We start from the raw sequence: 17,087 nt of genomic DNA on the forward strand, positions 1-17,087 counted from the left end.
ATCTGGAAAATATTAAATGATTAAATGAGGTTTTTCTGAGGAGTTTTGAAATTTTCAAGTTAACGCTGCATACGGTTAATAATTCAGTGTTTTCTATCGATACTGTGAATAACGATGAGTTTGGAGAAGATAATATTTAACTATTGTCTTTATCTGTGTGTGTGCACGTGTGTGTGTGTGTGTATGTGCGTGCGTGCGTGTGTGTGTGTGTGTGTGGGTTTGTGTGTGAGACTCTCAGGTGTGTTTATTTTATTTAATTTATTTTGTGGTGCTTCCATTTAGAGCTGAAAAAAAGCAATAAATTAAACTAGATGTCGTTATAAACCACACCAGACCTCAGTGTAAAAAAGTGCAATAAAGATTCTATTCTATTCTGTAAGTATTGAAGCTTAGTCGCTGTGTGTATAAACTGTGTGCAGCTAAAAACAATAAGGCCTTTAGCACATCTGAACACAATAGGCCTGAATACATCTGTACTGTAGTGTCACTTTAAAAAATGAAATAAAGTCATGTGTTCATCATTCGGTCTTCTGCTTTATATACTCTGTGAAATGTTTTATCAAGCAATTTAAAGGTGCTCCGAGGAACTTTCATTTTGTGTTAATTCCAGCGCCCCCTTTGGACAAAAGCAGTAGTGTTTTTACCACGCCAGCTGTTGTTCCTGGGTGAGCGTATACCCATGACAAAGACATTAAGAAAAACTGTATAAAAATAGCATTCTTTGCACCGATGGTCTCATTAGCTGTTAAATGTCATGTGTGATCATCAGAAGAAAAATTAGACAGTTTCAGAAATATTTAAAAGTTCCTCGTAAGCAGCTTTTAATTGAAGTGACGACTAAATGAACCAATCAGAAGCTGCCTTCCACTCTAAGTGCGGAATGTTAAGTGAGATCACAAGGTCCTGATTTGCTTTTTTTGTTGTTGACCAAACTCCCCCCCACGGAGATTGGAGAAAGTCCAGACTGGTCTGTGGGAGAGAAACCAACCAACGTGTATAAAGAAGTTTCAGTGGCTTTAATGTGTAAATAAACAAGACAACACACATTAGATAGATGGATTCGATACATTACTTTAATTTCAGAACACATGGAGACATTACACTGTTCATATGGCCAAAACAATTGGAAACATGGAGGCATTCTCAAACTTTTGAACCATTAAAAGGTGATTAGATGTCCAGCTTGAATTCACAGCAATCTGAACGTATCATAAACAATGCCCCTCAGGTGAGGCATCAGTGATTGTTGATAGTTGTTCTTGTTTTCATGACATTGTGGGGACATCAAGAGGTTGCAACATTATGGGGACTTGCTTCACATTTGAGGATTTAATAGTTATACTATTAAAGCCTCCAGGGTCCATTTGTTCCAAAGCAATCTGATCAGATTGGATTGAATCTTGAAAATGGGTTTAAAAGGTACAGTGTGTAATATAGGAGTTTTTAACATCATCTTATGAAGTTGTTGAAACTATTTATATCAACCAGTTGTTGTTGAAATATTTCACATGGATTAATGTCTTAAATTGATAGTACCGTTAATTTTAGCAACATCGAAGAGTGGCTTAAAGTAACGACTCCCACTTGTAATTTAAAATGCAACCGAATCGTCTTGATATAGAATCAGTTTATTAAAAGGGGTGTTAGTTACATCTCTACTTTAACAGCTCAGACTCAAACTACTGTTGTTGATGACTCACTTGCGATTACTTGTGGGAAATTATTTTTGTCCCATTCTTCGCGCACGCCGGTCATCCACTCGTTGTAGTTGGAGACCTTGGTGTAGATGCCCAGCTTGTCCTCCCGTCCGCAGCCCTCGCCCCAGGACACCAAGCCAACCAAGAACCAGGTTCCTCTGTAGAGGGTGACCATCGGACCACCGCTATCCCCCTCACAGGCATCTTTCTTCAGCCCCAAAATCCCAGCGCAGAGGACGTTATCGGAGATGTTTGTGGACATCTGTCTGGCGCACAGGTCTCGGTCGGCTATCGGTATTTTGATGAAGTTGAGCGCGGAGCTGTAGCGGTTGCTGTCCATGCTCTCTTTGCCCCAGCCGGTCACCACTGTCATTGTGCCGTTCAGGTGGAATACGCGTTCGGCCGTCTCTCTGCACGGCAGGCAGACGGGCAGGATGAACTGGGAGAAGGGAACCGGAGTCTCCAGGCGCAGCAGGGCGATGTCGTTGTCCACCGTCCGGCTGTTGTAGTCGGGGTGTTTGAAGGTCTGTGTGACCCGCAGAGTCACCTCGTCACCCTCGTCTAAGTGGCGCTGGTAGTCGCCTGAAGAGAAGGATTAAACAGGGTTTCCCCCGAGAGAATAACATTGGTAACACTTTACAATAAGGGTACATTAATTAATTGTTAGTTAATGCTTAATTGGGGTTTAATAAGCATTTACTAAGCATTACTTAACTGTTAATACATGCTTAGTAATAAAAATTAACTAAGTATTAACTAACTGTTAAGCTTAGTTTATGCTTAATAGGTGTTAAGTATGCATTAACTAACCATAACTAGTATTAACTTAGCGTTAACTAATAGTTAACTAATGTAACCTTATTGTAATGTGTTACCAGATCATTTTGAGAGAAAAAACTTTCAAGATAGATTGAGATAAACTCTCTGTCCATCTCTCTGTCTCTCAGTCCGTCGAGTAGATGAAGGCCATGTGCATTTTTTTAAATATCCGTGTAGGTGTGGACATGGCCTTAGACCACACTGTTTACCCTGAAACTCGAGCTCTAGTATAAGAAGCTTTTAAAAAGCCGAGTTGAGTAAATTTCTTAATGAACAGCAGTACCCAGTTCAATTCATACGAGAAAATCCTAAATATGCTAAAAATTATCTTTATAGCCTTTACCTATCACTAAAGACTGCTTGCATTACATGGTGTAGTGTTTGTCTGCAGAGTAAAAAACTCACCCAGTCGTACTCTGAATCTGAAGTTGTTGTCGAGGCAGTGAGCGGCAGTCAGGACCCAGCTCTCGTCAATCAGGACCCCCCCACAATGGAATTTACCTCTGGCGTTCAGTAAGAGCGCCTGCACACAAATAGCAGATAATCTCTCATATCGTCACCCTCTTAAAATAATGGCCTAAGTAATTTTTTCATGAAACACAAAAAACGTAACCAAAGATTGAATATATAATATTTATTAATAATTTCACTTAAACAGGTTGTCAAAAGAGGACTGTTGACATTTCATTAAGAATTTCTGTCAATTATGTAACATATTAGGAATAAACCCTTTTCATTAATTTAAAATGAATTGTAAAATGAATTGCCTAAGTAACATTACATTTTGACTTGGGTAAAATAAAATTGCGTAAGCCTCTTTCTACTCCTTTTTAGGCATATCAATGAAATCAATTGAATATACTGTAGGCTATAAGTAATTGTCTTTTTCTTTTTTTGTGAAATAATTTGCACATTGTTATTGTTTATTGTATTTTTTTGCTTTTTTAAATGTCTGAAATAAATTCAATCAATCAATCAATCAATCAATCAATCAATCAATCAATCAACTGTAAACAGTGAACATAAAGGTTAATTACCTGCCAGGGGCTTTCTCCTTTCTTGCCCACCTCCCCCCCAGTCATCCAGGGCATCAGGCCGACCCAGGGCTCGGAGTACGAAGACTTATTGATCAACAGCTGACCGCAGGACCGCTGATCTGAGAGAGACAAGGCATATTTGGTTACGATATCTATCTATCTATCTATCTATCTATCTATCTATCTATCTATCTATCTATCTATCTATCTATCTATCTATCTATCTATCTATCTATCTATCTATCTATCTATCTATCTATCTATCTATCTATCTATCTATCTATCTATCTATCTATCTATCTATCTATCTATCTATCTATTCATCCATCCATCCATCCATCCAGCCAGCCAGTCAGCCATCCCTTGAACGTTGAGTTCACCAAAATGACTGATATCATACCTGCATGAAGTTGGAGATTGAAACTATTTATAGATAGATAGATAGATAGATAGATAGATAGATAGATAGATAGATAGATAGATAGATAGATAGATAGATAGATAGATAGATAGATAGATAGATAGATAGATAGATAGACTAAACGTAATTTTTTATTCCTCACTCTTGGGTTGACATCTCTTGTAGTCGTCCTGCAGGTTGTATCCGCTCACACAGCTGCAGCTCCTGGTCCGGCCGTCTGCACTCTCCACACAGTCATGGTCACAGCCGCCATTATCCACTGAGCAGTTGGTGGCTGTTTGAACTGAACCAAAACACACACAATGGATATCCTCTTCTTTTTTTTTTAGGTGTTTTGACCTTTTTATTTATAGTTTGAAGATTGATAGAGTGATAGAGAGGAACATGAGAGAGAGGGGGATGACATGCAGTAAAGGACCCCGCGACCACTGGACTGAGACAACATGGTGCGCGCTCTACCCACTACACCACCTGAGCGCCCAGAATGGATATCTTTTGACATAGAATTAGCAGAATATCTTTGATTTTTTGTACACATTTCATAGCCAATATCGTGGTGGAGGATTCTTTAGATCAGGTTTTAGATTGTCTCCACAGCACACAGAGACAGAGACTCACGGTGATTGCAGTATTTTCCCTCATATCCCTGGTGACAGCGGCAGATGTAGCCTTGGAAAATATCCACACAGTCTCCGTGATCACACAGCTCAGAGATACACTGGTTCCCATCTGAAACACAGTCAGAAAACACAAATACATTTCCCACAATGCTTTGCAGACAAACTGTCCACACAGCAGCAACGTGCAGTAAGAAACCTATTTGAGTGTACTTATCAGGCACATCAACAAAATCATGTCATTTTGATTCAATTTAGTTTTCTTTTCATCTAGGAATGAGTCATCAAGACATTGTGCAACTCGTGCAACCTACTAATGCACGCTTAGACAGGGACTTCACACTCCATGCACACTGAACAGGTTCAGGGTTTCTTACCTGCGTAAACCGTCCAGAACTCCAGCTGTAAACACACAAAACAGCGTCAGACACATAATCCGCTATAAGTCAGTCGATCTGTCTGTCTGTCTGTCTGTCTGTCTGTCTACAGATCTATCTATCTATCTATCCATCCATCCATCCGTCCGTCCGTCCGTCCATCCATCCATCCATCCATCCATCCATCTAGAAACAAAATGTCAAATATAGACAAACACATAATGTGGAATCATCTTACTGTGGCTTCCCTGGTTTGGAAGATCTCTCTGGCTTCTTCAAAGTTGCATCGTTCCTCGTTACACTCGCGCTCCTGTGACGGGGCCTTCAGCTCCTCCATGAACGAGTTCGCCCGCCGAGAGCGCAGCAGCATGTGAGCCTTTGGAGGGTCCGAGAACACTGCGCGCACACACACACACAAACACACACACACACACACAGCCGAGACAAAGAGAAAGTAAAAGTCAAATTTATTTCTATAGCACGTTTAAAAACACCATCAGTTGACCAAAGTGCTGTACAAGATACAATACAATCATATAAGATACATGAAAATAAAAATCTAAAAACGTAGGAGTGTTTAAGAACTTAACATTCAAACCAAACCTAACTTTTAATGCATGAGGATATGCTGAACGATCATTCAAATACTTTTCATTAAATAAATATTGATAATAATGACTCCATCCATACACACCTACCTGACAGACTGAGCACTGACACCGACCATAATGCGACGATGACGGACACACAGATGAGGAGGCGGGACATGGCCTCAGTCTATCCTGCAGCCAAGCAGAGAAAGGCAGATATTAACGAATCACGTCATCTCATTAGTTTTTAGGTGTCTTCTTGGATAGTTTCTAAAACAATGATCATTTTCAGGTGAAAACACAGAGGCCTCAAAACACACACACACACACACACACACACACACACACACACACACACACACCCACACACACACACACACACACACACACACACATATACACACACAAACACACACAATCACACAGACACACAGAGCCAGAGAATATCCCTATTTGAACAAACTACAACCTTTGACCCCTCAAACTTAACAATGGACTGCAGAGCCTGAAGCTGTAGCTGTCCTACAACAAGCAGCACAACTACGAAACCCAAGAAACCAAAAGATATAGTCTGTTTTCGAGAGTTTTAGACAAGGCAAGTTGATTTCTATAGCACAATTCAGACACAAGGCCATTCAAAGTGCTTTACATGGGCATGGATTAAAATACATCAAGTATAGAATAGACATTGGAAAAGTGTTTCTGTACTTACATGGGAAGAATTCGTAGCAGCTGATAGAGACGAAGGATTGCTCTGTTTTCTGGTGTGTTAATGACTGACTGACAATGTTTACTGAGAGTCCACAGTCTACAGCTGGACATCGTCTGCCAACACTGTCAACACACACAAACCTTCAGCTTTAGAATCCACCCACTCACTCACTCAACTCTGCGTGAGATCAGCCAGAGCCTAGTAGCTTTTCCATAAATCCAAGATGTAACTTCCTTACTTAAACACCTCATCACAGAAGCCCTACATCATCTTACTCGGATCAGGATCAAGGCCAAAAGATGTTGACAGTGACCTTATGACCAATGGCTTTCATTTACTTTATTTGCATTAACGTTCATTACTTTTCAATTTGCAATACGACTTCATTACATTAAGACAAATATTGAATTTACCTCTGCAGCAATTGCATTAGTATTATAAGTTATATTCAGGATTATGCCTGACCTCTCCATTCACGTGTCACTGAACTGAACTCTCTCTGAACTTTGACAATCGATGTAAACTGATGCATATTAATAAAGCAAAGAAATCAACACATGATCTACTAGTCCAGAGCTGAAGATGGCAACAGAGAGCAGATACAATACATAAAAGGCGAAAAAATATGTGTGAAAAAAAAACTCCTGTTACAAAAACACAGAAAACCTGATAGTTACTTTGAAAGGTCAGAAAGATATCGAGAGAAACAAGAACTTCCTCATTGCACAAGAAAACCGTTCTAGTTACTGAAGACATTGCATAGATTTAAATGTGTTGCCAGGGATTTGTTGCTCAAAACATTTTTTTTTTGTGGATCATAAAGATCAAAATCTAAATGGAATTATTGGTCTGATCCTATTTAAACAACACATTTACGCTCGTGGTGTAGTTGTCAGAGCGTCCCCCCATAGAGTCTCAGTCCTCTTCACAGCAGACCCGGGTTAGGATCCAGCCCTGGTCGTTCTCTGCATGTCATTCCCCTCTGCATCCAATTTAATCCCTGTCTCTCCAAAACTTTCAATAAAGCCTGAATATGCAAAAAAATGAAATCGTGAAGCAAGTCCCCGTAAATTTGCGACCTCTTTACGTCCCCACAATGTAATAAATACGAGAACACATTAAAAATCTGTTAATTTTGTTTATACTTTGTGATTGTTGGGACATCAAGCTGTTTTTCTATATATTTACTTCCATACATATGTTTCTAGTACATGACTATTTTTGTGTCTATATAATCTGGGAGGGAGATTTTTACTCTTATTTTTTTAAATGCTTTAAAATTCAATATTTCTACTAAATCTGTGCATGGGAACGACAGCATGATCAAGGTGAAGGTAATGCAAGGGTGCAGGCCTACAAGTAACAGAACAATGAAGATCTCCTGGGCTTAACAAATAATAAAAAATAAAGGTTTTTTTGAGCAGGTTGTAAGGAAATAAACAACACCAAAGTCAATACACAAAACATCTTAAAAAGTAAAATCACAGATAACCGGAAACACACACACACACTCTGCTAATTTTTTTTTTTTTTTACATTTTAGAGACATACCTAATATTTATATATCATAGCTGTCAATGGGAAAAACATTTCTATAAAAATGTGACCACCCTCCCTCAAAGTAACAGTTTGGCCTCACTTCAGCGGTCCTCAGGGTTGCCATTCCATTCATCCCTCTGTTATCATACAGTTAAATCCCTCAAGTCATCTTGTTATTCACTGCCCTGTTATACACACACTAACACACACACACACACACACACACACACACACACACACACACACACACACACACACACACACGCGCGCACACACACACACACGGTATTCACTTCCCTGTTATGCACAGGTTTGAAGGTGTGAAGCCTTGGCCATCCTCCAGGGTGTCGTTCAAAGCCGCCAATTGTTGGAAACCAGGACACTTATCAAGGTTAACTATTCATCCCCTTGTCTTCTATTATAGCACAGCCTCGTCCCCTGGGCTCAGTTTACCTTTGTGTCACCATCTGTTTTTGATTTTGCAGAATAAAAGCCGGCCCCGCGGACATAAAGGATCCTTCTCTGGTTCCATGCTTAACCCGGGTGATGGGGTGACTTCACGGTGTTTTGGGAAAAGAGAGCAAAGAAGGGTGCGGTATTCTCACATGACTTTCTTGTAAGTGATGTAAGAGAAATGGTCCTTTTTTTCCGCTTGCTTTGTGTCATATCTGTTCCCCTTTTAGACCCCAATAGAGATATTTAAAGTTGGGCCAGTGCAAGTATCAACATGCCTGGCTGAAGGCTTATAGACAATCATTTATTTAAGATCAATTTCCCCTTCTTTCTACAAACTGAACCGCATAAAAAAATCCCCTTTACAAACAGGAGAAATATAATGATTCAGACTAGGCCAAAGGATTACTTCATACAATTTAAACTGTCCCACCATAAAACAGTTTCTCAATCTTTGGGACACCTGGACCAACTGTTTAACATCAACCTTTAAGGCTTAATTTACTTCCATTGGTAGCTATCTATCTATCTATCTATCTATCTATCTCTCTCTCTCTCTCTCTCTCTCTCTCTCTCTCTCTCTCTCTATCTATCTATCTATCTATCTATCTATCTATCTATCTATCTATCTATCTATCTATCTATCTATCTATCTATCTATCTATCTATCATTTACTTCCATTGCTGCAGAACATATCCATTCTGTGTTCCCTGAAAAAGGCCTTTCGGAATATTGACATTTTTTTGTTGTTGACATTTTTGGTAACCTAAACCATTTATTTAACCCCTTGAAAGTTGACCTCTTGCCTTTGATCCATTTCAGCCCATTCACTTGACTTGTACTGATTCAACTTCAATAACAGACAAACGTTATTTCGAATCATCTGTATGTCTGTGTGTGTGTGTGTGTGTGTGTGTGTGCAGCAGACGTTACGTCACATGGAATGAGCCGCCCAGAGAGAGAGAGAGCAGCGATGAGACGGATCAATAAGCAACAGGGTTAAAGGTCAAAGGGAGAAAAAGCTTTCAGTTTTTTTAATGCTCCAAATATCTGGAACAAAACTTGAGGTCTGCTGCAACTCTCAGCTCCTTTAAATCAAACCTAAAGACTTTTCTGTTTCCCTTTTAACCTGTCATTTTTATTTTATTTGAATGTTTTATTTCTATTCAATTGAAGCATGCTGCATGCAAAGTACATATCTAAGACGTGTGTACGATAGCAAAAAATAACTAGATAATTCAAAGTGCTTTACAGGGGCATAAAATACTTAACAATATAAGCCATAAGAAAATATTGAAGTTGCATTTAAGACGAGCAGTGACTTTCCCTGAATAAGAATTTAACTAGAAATGATTTGTCTCGTTTTTTTTTTTAGTTTTGCAATATACTGTAATTCATGTTGTTGTCAGAAAATAGTGGCAGCTGTAGTGACGATAGCATCACTGCATCATTGTCTGAAAGAGATCCGTTCACTGTCTGAGTCTCTTATCGCACATCAACAGAGACAAAGAAAAGACAGACACAGAGAGAAAAGGAGAGGATGTGAAAGGGAGATGGAGAATTCCTTCTCTAAAGGAATACTTCACCCATACGGAACCGGCTTTCTAGCATTATAAAATCGCTTTTATAACATAATGAATGAGGTGTGTGTGTGTGTGTGTGTGTGTGGGGCACATATTTTGCAATTGACAACATTTCAGACAACATTTAAGTTGTGACATGTTACCATAAGTGTTTATTTTTCCCATTTTTATAACAAGTTGTATTGATATCATCTGTCCAGGTTGTCCCATGAGTTGCTATACAAAGTGAAGCCATTGTCCTCGGCTGTTAAATGTGTTATAATATCAAAGTAGGCTGCTCATTGTTAAGAGTGGGTCGCTGTCACAGTGTTAGATTACTGTATTGTTGAAAAGATTCTCCGGCCAACAGAGCTGTTTGTGTTTGAAAAGTGCACTGAGGGAAGATATGGCAAGAAGTTTATTTTTTTATTTAACCTTTATTTTACCAGGCAAGAATTGCTTGGGAGTAAATTACCTCTTTTTGGAACAAGGCCTGGCCAAAGACTGCAGGAAGAAATACCATCTGAGTTTTACTTTTAAGGGTGTGATTATTATGAAAATTACACTGCATGAAATGCCATCATTTTTTATTTAAAACTTTATTTGGGGATTTTTTTGTGAGAACACACACACACAACTGAAAAAATTAACATAAAAACAAAAGACAAAATAAAAGAAACAACTAACATGGCGTATACTCTAGTTTACAGGTTTCTAAGGACTTCCAATTACATTGCCTAAACTATAGGCACATGTTGAAATGCCAGCAGAGTTTTACTTTAAGGGTGTGGTAGAGATGCTTGGAATGTATATAGTCAATGTTTGTGTTCGTTAGGTATTTACTCCATTTAAGTTTAACACAATCATAATTTTTCATTAAAAATAAGTAATTTTTCCAAAATGTCTTCTGCACAAATGTGTATTGCACTTTGAGGCAGATACAGTAACAAAAGAAAAACGATTAAACAATAAGATAAAATATACCAGATATTGCAAAAAGTGGGGCGGATAAATCAGGACAAGCAGTGAAAGGAAAAGCTTGAAGAGAGAATCTTGTTTTCTGATAAACAACAGAAAGACGTCTCTTATTTCTGCTCTCAATATTAATTTTTTTGCTGTTTCATTGGTGAAGAGAAGGTCAGAATGCCCAGTTCCTCTCCAGTAGGACAATGAGCTGCGACCCAACCCGCCCAACTCAGTTTCACCTTTTGTGCTGTACAGTTGAACACAGACTGAAAGACATTTTAGTTTTGGGCGAGGTTTATAAATGAATGAAAGCCTCCTCAATCTTGCTCATCTTCCCACACACATCCTTTCACCAGGCAACGACCGTGCCACGCCACTCAAACGGAGCGGTGAGTCTTTTTGAGATAGAGAGGAATTTAATTCAGTACTGTTAAGCAATGTCAATGTATAAATTACAATGACAACTTTGTTTTTTTTCATGTTTTTTGTGTTTTAACTTATGGCATGTATGCAAAGTTGTGTAATGTGTATATGTGATTAAAATAAATAAACTAAACTAAACTAAACTAAACCAATTTTAAAAGTCTCAGGTTTGGGTGAAATATGAACCGATTTAGTTTATTAAAAAATTCATTTTCAAGAGGTTTTTGTTTGAGCACTTTCTGCAAAGGGAATTTAATTTTAAATTTAATTTATTTAAATGTTTAATTACTATTGATATTTTTCATTCGATTTTATATTCTATAATTCTTATATAATAATAAGTCTATTCTATACTTGATGTATTTTTTAATCTTGATGTATGTCATGCCGCTGATAAGCACTTTGAATGGCCATGTGTCTGAATTGTGCTATAGAACTAAACTTTCCTTGCCTTGCCTTTAAGTCTTGGAGCAGTTCAGGTTTTGGTGGAATATGAACAGATTTAGTTTATTAAAATATAAATTTTTAAAAGGTTGTTTGAGCACTTTCTGCAAAAAAAATAAAAATAAAATATGCATAAAAATGTAACATAAATATCTTCTTTTAGGACTATATTGTCAATTCACCTTTAAAAAATTATTTCAGTTTTTAAAGTTTTAGTTTTAGGCTTAACAAAGACCAAATTAATCAGTATGTAGATTTTATTGAAATTGTTTTTAATAATGATTTAATAATTGCTCCGTTTTCAATGTAATACAAGCAGATAAAGTAAAAAAATTGCCAACAACTGACTAACATTTTTGAACCAATATTTTTAAACTTTTTGCCCATAATGTGATAAGTCATCACATTATTGGCCTGTTGCAACAGTAAGGGGAAGTGTCATGGAAGTGTGATACTTTATAGCTAGACTTAAATGAAATGATATAAGTATAAATTATTACAGTATCTGATCCAGTTATTAGATTTTTAAAGTATTTTTTAAAACACGGCCAACACTATCCCAACCAGCCATGAAAGGTTATAACGTTAATTGTTCAGAAATTGCATTAAATTATTGGCTTTTAATACATTAAAGATACTAAGAGGAACTTTTTGTGTTAAATCTAGCTGCCACTTTGGACAAAAGCAGTAGTGTTTTTACCACGCCAGCTGTTGTTCCTGGGTGAGCGTACCCACGACAAAGGCATTAAGAAAGGCTATATAAAAAAATAGCATTCTTTGCACTGATTGTCTTGTTTGCTTTTACATGTAAATTACAGTCATCAGAGGAAAAATTAGACTGTTCCAGAAATGTTTAAAAGTTCCTCGTAGCTACTTTAATTCCCAATGTAACTAACCTACCTCCTTCTTTTTTTCAGATGTTGTCGAATCTGTTGGGACTCCTGGTCTTGTCCTGCCTTTGCTCAGCCATGCCAAACAGTATTGGGTCCGAGTCCGAGGAAGAAGGATCAACCATGGACCCAAACACCTTCAACACGGTCACCTCAGACGAGACTGCCTCCCAGGAGACTTCTCAAGAGGGGGGCATGTCCATGAAAGGTTACCCCATGAAGCCGTCCCCCCGTGGGGGTCCGTTGGCATATGGCAACATGACATATCCAGTCAACCCAGTCCCAGACATCCCCGATTCAGAGATCTGCGACATGATGTTGAACGGGCCGGTACAGCCGCCCATTGATCAGATTCCTTTCCACTGCCTCTGTACCCACTGTAAGGGAACCCTGGGGCACAAGGGAGACATGGGAGACAGAGGACGGCCAGGTACAACTTTAAAGTATCAGTTGTAGATTGTTTGTATTCAGATATAAATCAGTTTGTTTGTGATCACCGCCAGCAAAACATTTGTGTTTTTCTTTATTTTTTCTTGGAGAAACAATATAAGTTACTGAGACTTTTGTCTGAATGTGTAAGAAGTTGTAGTTTGGGAAAGAAGAGGAATCTGCAAAGAAAAATGGCCTGTTAGAGCAATACAGTTCATCAATAAAATAATGTTATTTCGATACAGCTATAACAGCTAACATTATACAGTTATACAGTTCCACGTATATTATAATTGAACTGTACACTTCACTCATTTTTACAGTGCTGTTTTTCTATTTTCAGAATCAGAATCAGAAAAAAACTTTAGTTATCCCAAGATGGGCAATTTAGATCCTAGTCCCCATTCTCATAATATAAAAATTATTTAATAAATACTATAAATAGAATTATTGATATGATGCTATATTTATTTAAATACACTTTCAGGTATAACTTTAAATTGACCTGTTTGGGTTTTGGTTAGAAAAGTTGTAGATGGTTGTGTTCAGATATATCAACGTGTAAGAACTTGTAGTTTGGGAAAGAAGAGGTATCTGCAAAGAAGAAAATACCTGGTTAGAGAAATGCAGTCTCGTTTTCCCTCTGATGATCAGAAATTACATGGCACAGCAAACGAGACCATCAGTGCAAAGAATGCTATATTTATATATTTTTTCATTAAACCTTTGTCATGGGTATACGCTCACCCAGGAACAAAAGCTGGCACAATAAGGTCCTTGGAGCACCTTTAAATAACAGCTAACATTATACAGGCTTAGGCTCAGGGTTTCTGGGTAACATCTCTAATAGTGTCAATGGCATTGGTTTAATAATAAAAGAGTTATGGCAGCAACAGTCCAGCTTGCAAAAATTTACAACAGAAACTGATGTAAAAACTGACCTGTCTTTGAACAGGTCAACCCGGGAGTCCTGGGAGAAGAGGAATGCAAGGGTTCAAAGGTCGTCCAGGATTCACCGGCGGCGCGGGGATAAAGGGTGAGTTTCACATCAAGAAATCTATGTGCACAAACAGTGGATAAAAGAAAACCAAGTCTGTGACCACCTTTAACCTACCTTTAAGCTCTATTATTGTCTTGTGTCACTTGTGTCTTTGTATTTGTATTAGATGTAGAAGCTGTTCATTAATATGCACTGTCCCTAACACATACATAAATACATAAATAAATAAAAAATAATAAAAATAAATACATACATACATACATACATACATACATACATACATACATACATACATACATACATACATACATACATACATACATACATACATACATACATACATACATAAAAATGTGTCTAACCTTAACTTTAATTTGAATTTAAATATTCACTTAAACTTATTATTAAACAATTGTATCTTATCTGTACATCTTAATTATTATTCCTTGAGTAAAATAGCATCTTCTTTCATCTTGATAACCTAAACATAGTTTGTGTCGTTTTCCCCCATTGTTTCAATAAATGCAGACGGTTATTAAGGTTAAGTGTTCTTTCAATCAAACATTAATTGATTGTGTGTTGATGCAGGTCCTGTCTTTAACTCTATTGTAATAATTTCTGTCTGTGTTTGTTGCTTCAGGTCAGAAGGGAGACATGGGCGAGAAAGGAAGTGTCGGCATGACCGGTTTCTCCGGGTCGAAGGGCAGCAGAGGCTACAAAGGTTTGATATGATCAGTCGGTGTAAAATATTCCTGTTATTAGTAAACGTTAAAGGACCCTCAAATAGGGAATACGTAGTTAGTAGTTATTAGTAGTTATCAGTGTTACATGGATGCCATGTCGCCACTATCACCTGGACAACATCATTTGTCAGTGACAACAAGCTTGGTGGAAAATAGCAGTTTGCTAAAACCTGGTACAATGCAACTCTCCTTTGCCCTAAAGAAGGTTAACAAGGTTTAGTCTGGGATCAATGCTTTGTTTACCTATCCATGAGTAAACCCCAATTGTGCATGTGGGGGCACTTTAAAAGAAAATCTAAAGTTTTGAAAATATTTGTATATATTCACCACTTGTCTTTATGTCAAAATTGTAAAACTAAAATATTCTGGACATATGTGTTTGTGTATTTCAGGAGAGAAGGGGGAACTGGGAATGACCGGTCCTGAAGGAGCGCTCGGGCCTCAGGGAGAGACAGGCACCTGCCCGGCCTCCTGTAAGAGCGACCCTGGTCCGGCCGGTCCACAGGGCGCTCCGGGACCCGCCGGGGGCCGAGGGCTGCCCGGGTTGAAGGGCACTATGGGAACCAAAGGCCTGAAGGGAGACCCAGGGACACTAGGTACACACATACAGTACAGTTAAGAGGTGACTGTTGCTCAGGTGGTAGAGAGGGTCGGCCAATGATCGAAGGGTTGGTGGTTCGAACCCGCCCTGCCACTTGTGTCATGGTTGTTGTGTCTTTGGGCAAGACACATCACCCACCTTTCCTCCTGTGAATGTCGATAGTTAGCCTGCTATCTATCGATCTTCCAATGTCTAATCTTGATGTATTTTATGCCCCTGTAGAGTTTATGTTAGTTTTTCATGTTAAATAAACTTGCCTTTCCTTTCCTTGCCTAGGTACACCGGGCACCGACGGTCCAAAGGGCCCTAAGGGAGACATGGGTGAACAGGGCATCTGCAACTGCACCGACGGGGCCAATGGCAGGAATGGAACCAAGGGAGACAAAGGTTCAATGGGGCAGAAAGGAGACACTGGTTCTGATGGTGTTACTGGACCTGAAGGGCCTATGGGACAGTTCGGACCTATGGGGAGACCGGGCCCTTGCTCCCCGGCCATCCAATCAGCTTTCTCCGCTTGTATCAACGCCTCATTCCCGCCTAAAAACATGCCCGTTGTCTTCCCGCACATCCTTACAAACGAACAGGGTCACTTTAACGCATTAACAGGTGTGTGTGTGTACGCTCAGTGGGTCTTATGTGCATCTTGAATGTCACTGTAAGAAGGTCAAGTCGACTGTGTCTCAGGTGGTAGAGCGGGTCGGCCAACGATCGAAGGGTTGCCGGTTCGATTCCCACCGTGCCACCTGTGTCATGGTTGTTGTGTCCTTGGGCAAGACACTTCACCCGACTTCCCCTGTGTGAATGTGTATGACTGCTGTATGTGTGTGGTGGTTGGAGGGGCCGTAGGCGCTGAATGGCAGCCACGTTTCCGTCAACGGTATGAATGAATGGAACCTGGAACCCTGTAAAGCCCTATGAGTGCCTAGAAAAGCACTAAATCAAATCCATTATTATTATTATTATTATTATTATTATTATTATTATTATTATTATTATTATTATTATTATTATTATTATTATTATTATTATTAAGTCTTAAGAGAGATGTCAATTCTTATTTGATAAAAAGAAATATAGAGAAGTCTACGTTATTAAAGGACAATTCCTTTTTTTCTATTAACAGGCATGTACATGGCACCGGTTAACGGCACCTACGTCTTCTCATATCACCTGGCCGTCCGCACCAAGGCGCTTCACGTCGGATTGTTTCGCAACTTCTTCCCAGTGGTGAAAACAACAGAGGCCACCGATAGGTACTAGATACTTTTTTTAACTTTTTTTCTATATTATTTATTTTGTTATTATTATTATTATTATTATTATTATTATTATTATTATTATTATTATTATTATTATTATTATTATTATTATTATTATCTAAGTCTCAACATTCATACTCGTGTTTCTCTTATACTTTTTCTTTATATTGCTCTGTGTTGGAGGAGCCCAAGAGGGAGCTTAAGAATTTCATTGCCAGCGACTGCTCTGTAATTGTTAATGTGCATACTGCATATGACATTAAACACAATCTTGAATCTTGAATCTTCTAAAGGGCCACAGCCAGCCAGACGGTGGTTCTACATCTGGCTATGGGCGATCGCTTGTGGCTGCAGGTGAAGAACGAAGTCACTAACGGGATGTTCACCGATTCGGACAGCAGCAGCACATTCACCGGTTACCTGCTGCACCCCGACTCCTGCGAATTTAGCTTCGGTCGAGACTTCATGCCACCGCCGATGGAAGGAGATTACAACTGGGACGGTCCT

At 38.8% G+C, this 17,087-nt stretch overlaps 1 protein-coding gene across 1 annotated transcript; it reads right to left on the reverse strand.

Moving 5' to 3' along the window:
- Nucleotides 1-1,674: 1,674 nt before the first annotated feature.
- Nucleotides 1,675-5,736, reverse strand: LOC307255492 (vitamin K-dependent protein C-like; the record flags this gene model as incomplete). The annotated part of the gene is made up of 8 exons (XM_080034177.1): nucleotides 1,675-2,279; nucleotides 2,922-3,039; nucleotides 3,554-3,672; nucleotides 4,117-4,257; nucleotides 4,593-4,703; nucleotides 4,969-4,993; nucleotides 5,207-5,364; nucleotides 5,667-5,736. The coding sequence occupies 8 exons, from the start codon at nucleotides 5,734-5,736 to the stop codon at nucleotides 1,675-1,677; spliced, it is 1,347 nt and encodes a 448-aa protein (XP_079890303.1).
- Between the last annotated feature and the right edge of the window lie 11,351 nt (nucleotides 5,737-17,087).

The sequence above is a fragment of the Ammodytes marinus genome (genome assembly GCF_949987685.1).
Source record: "Ammodytes marinus genome assembly, chromosome: 9".
NCBI lineage: Eukaryota > Metazoa > Chordata > Actinopteri > Uranoscopiformes > Ammodytidae > Ammodytes > Ammodytes marinus.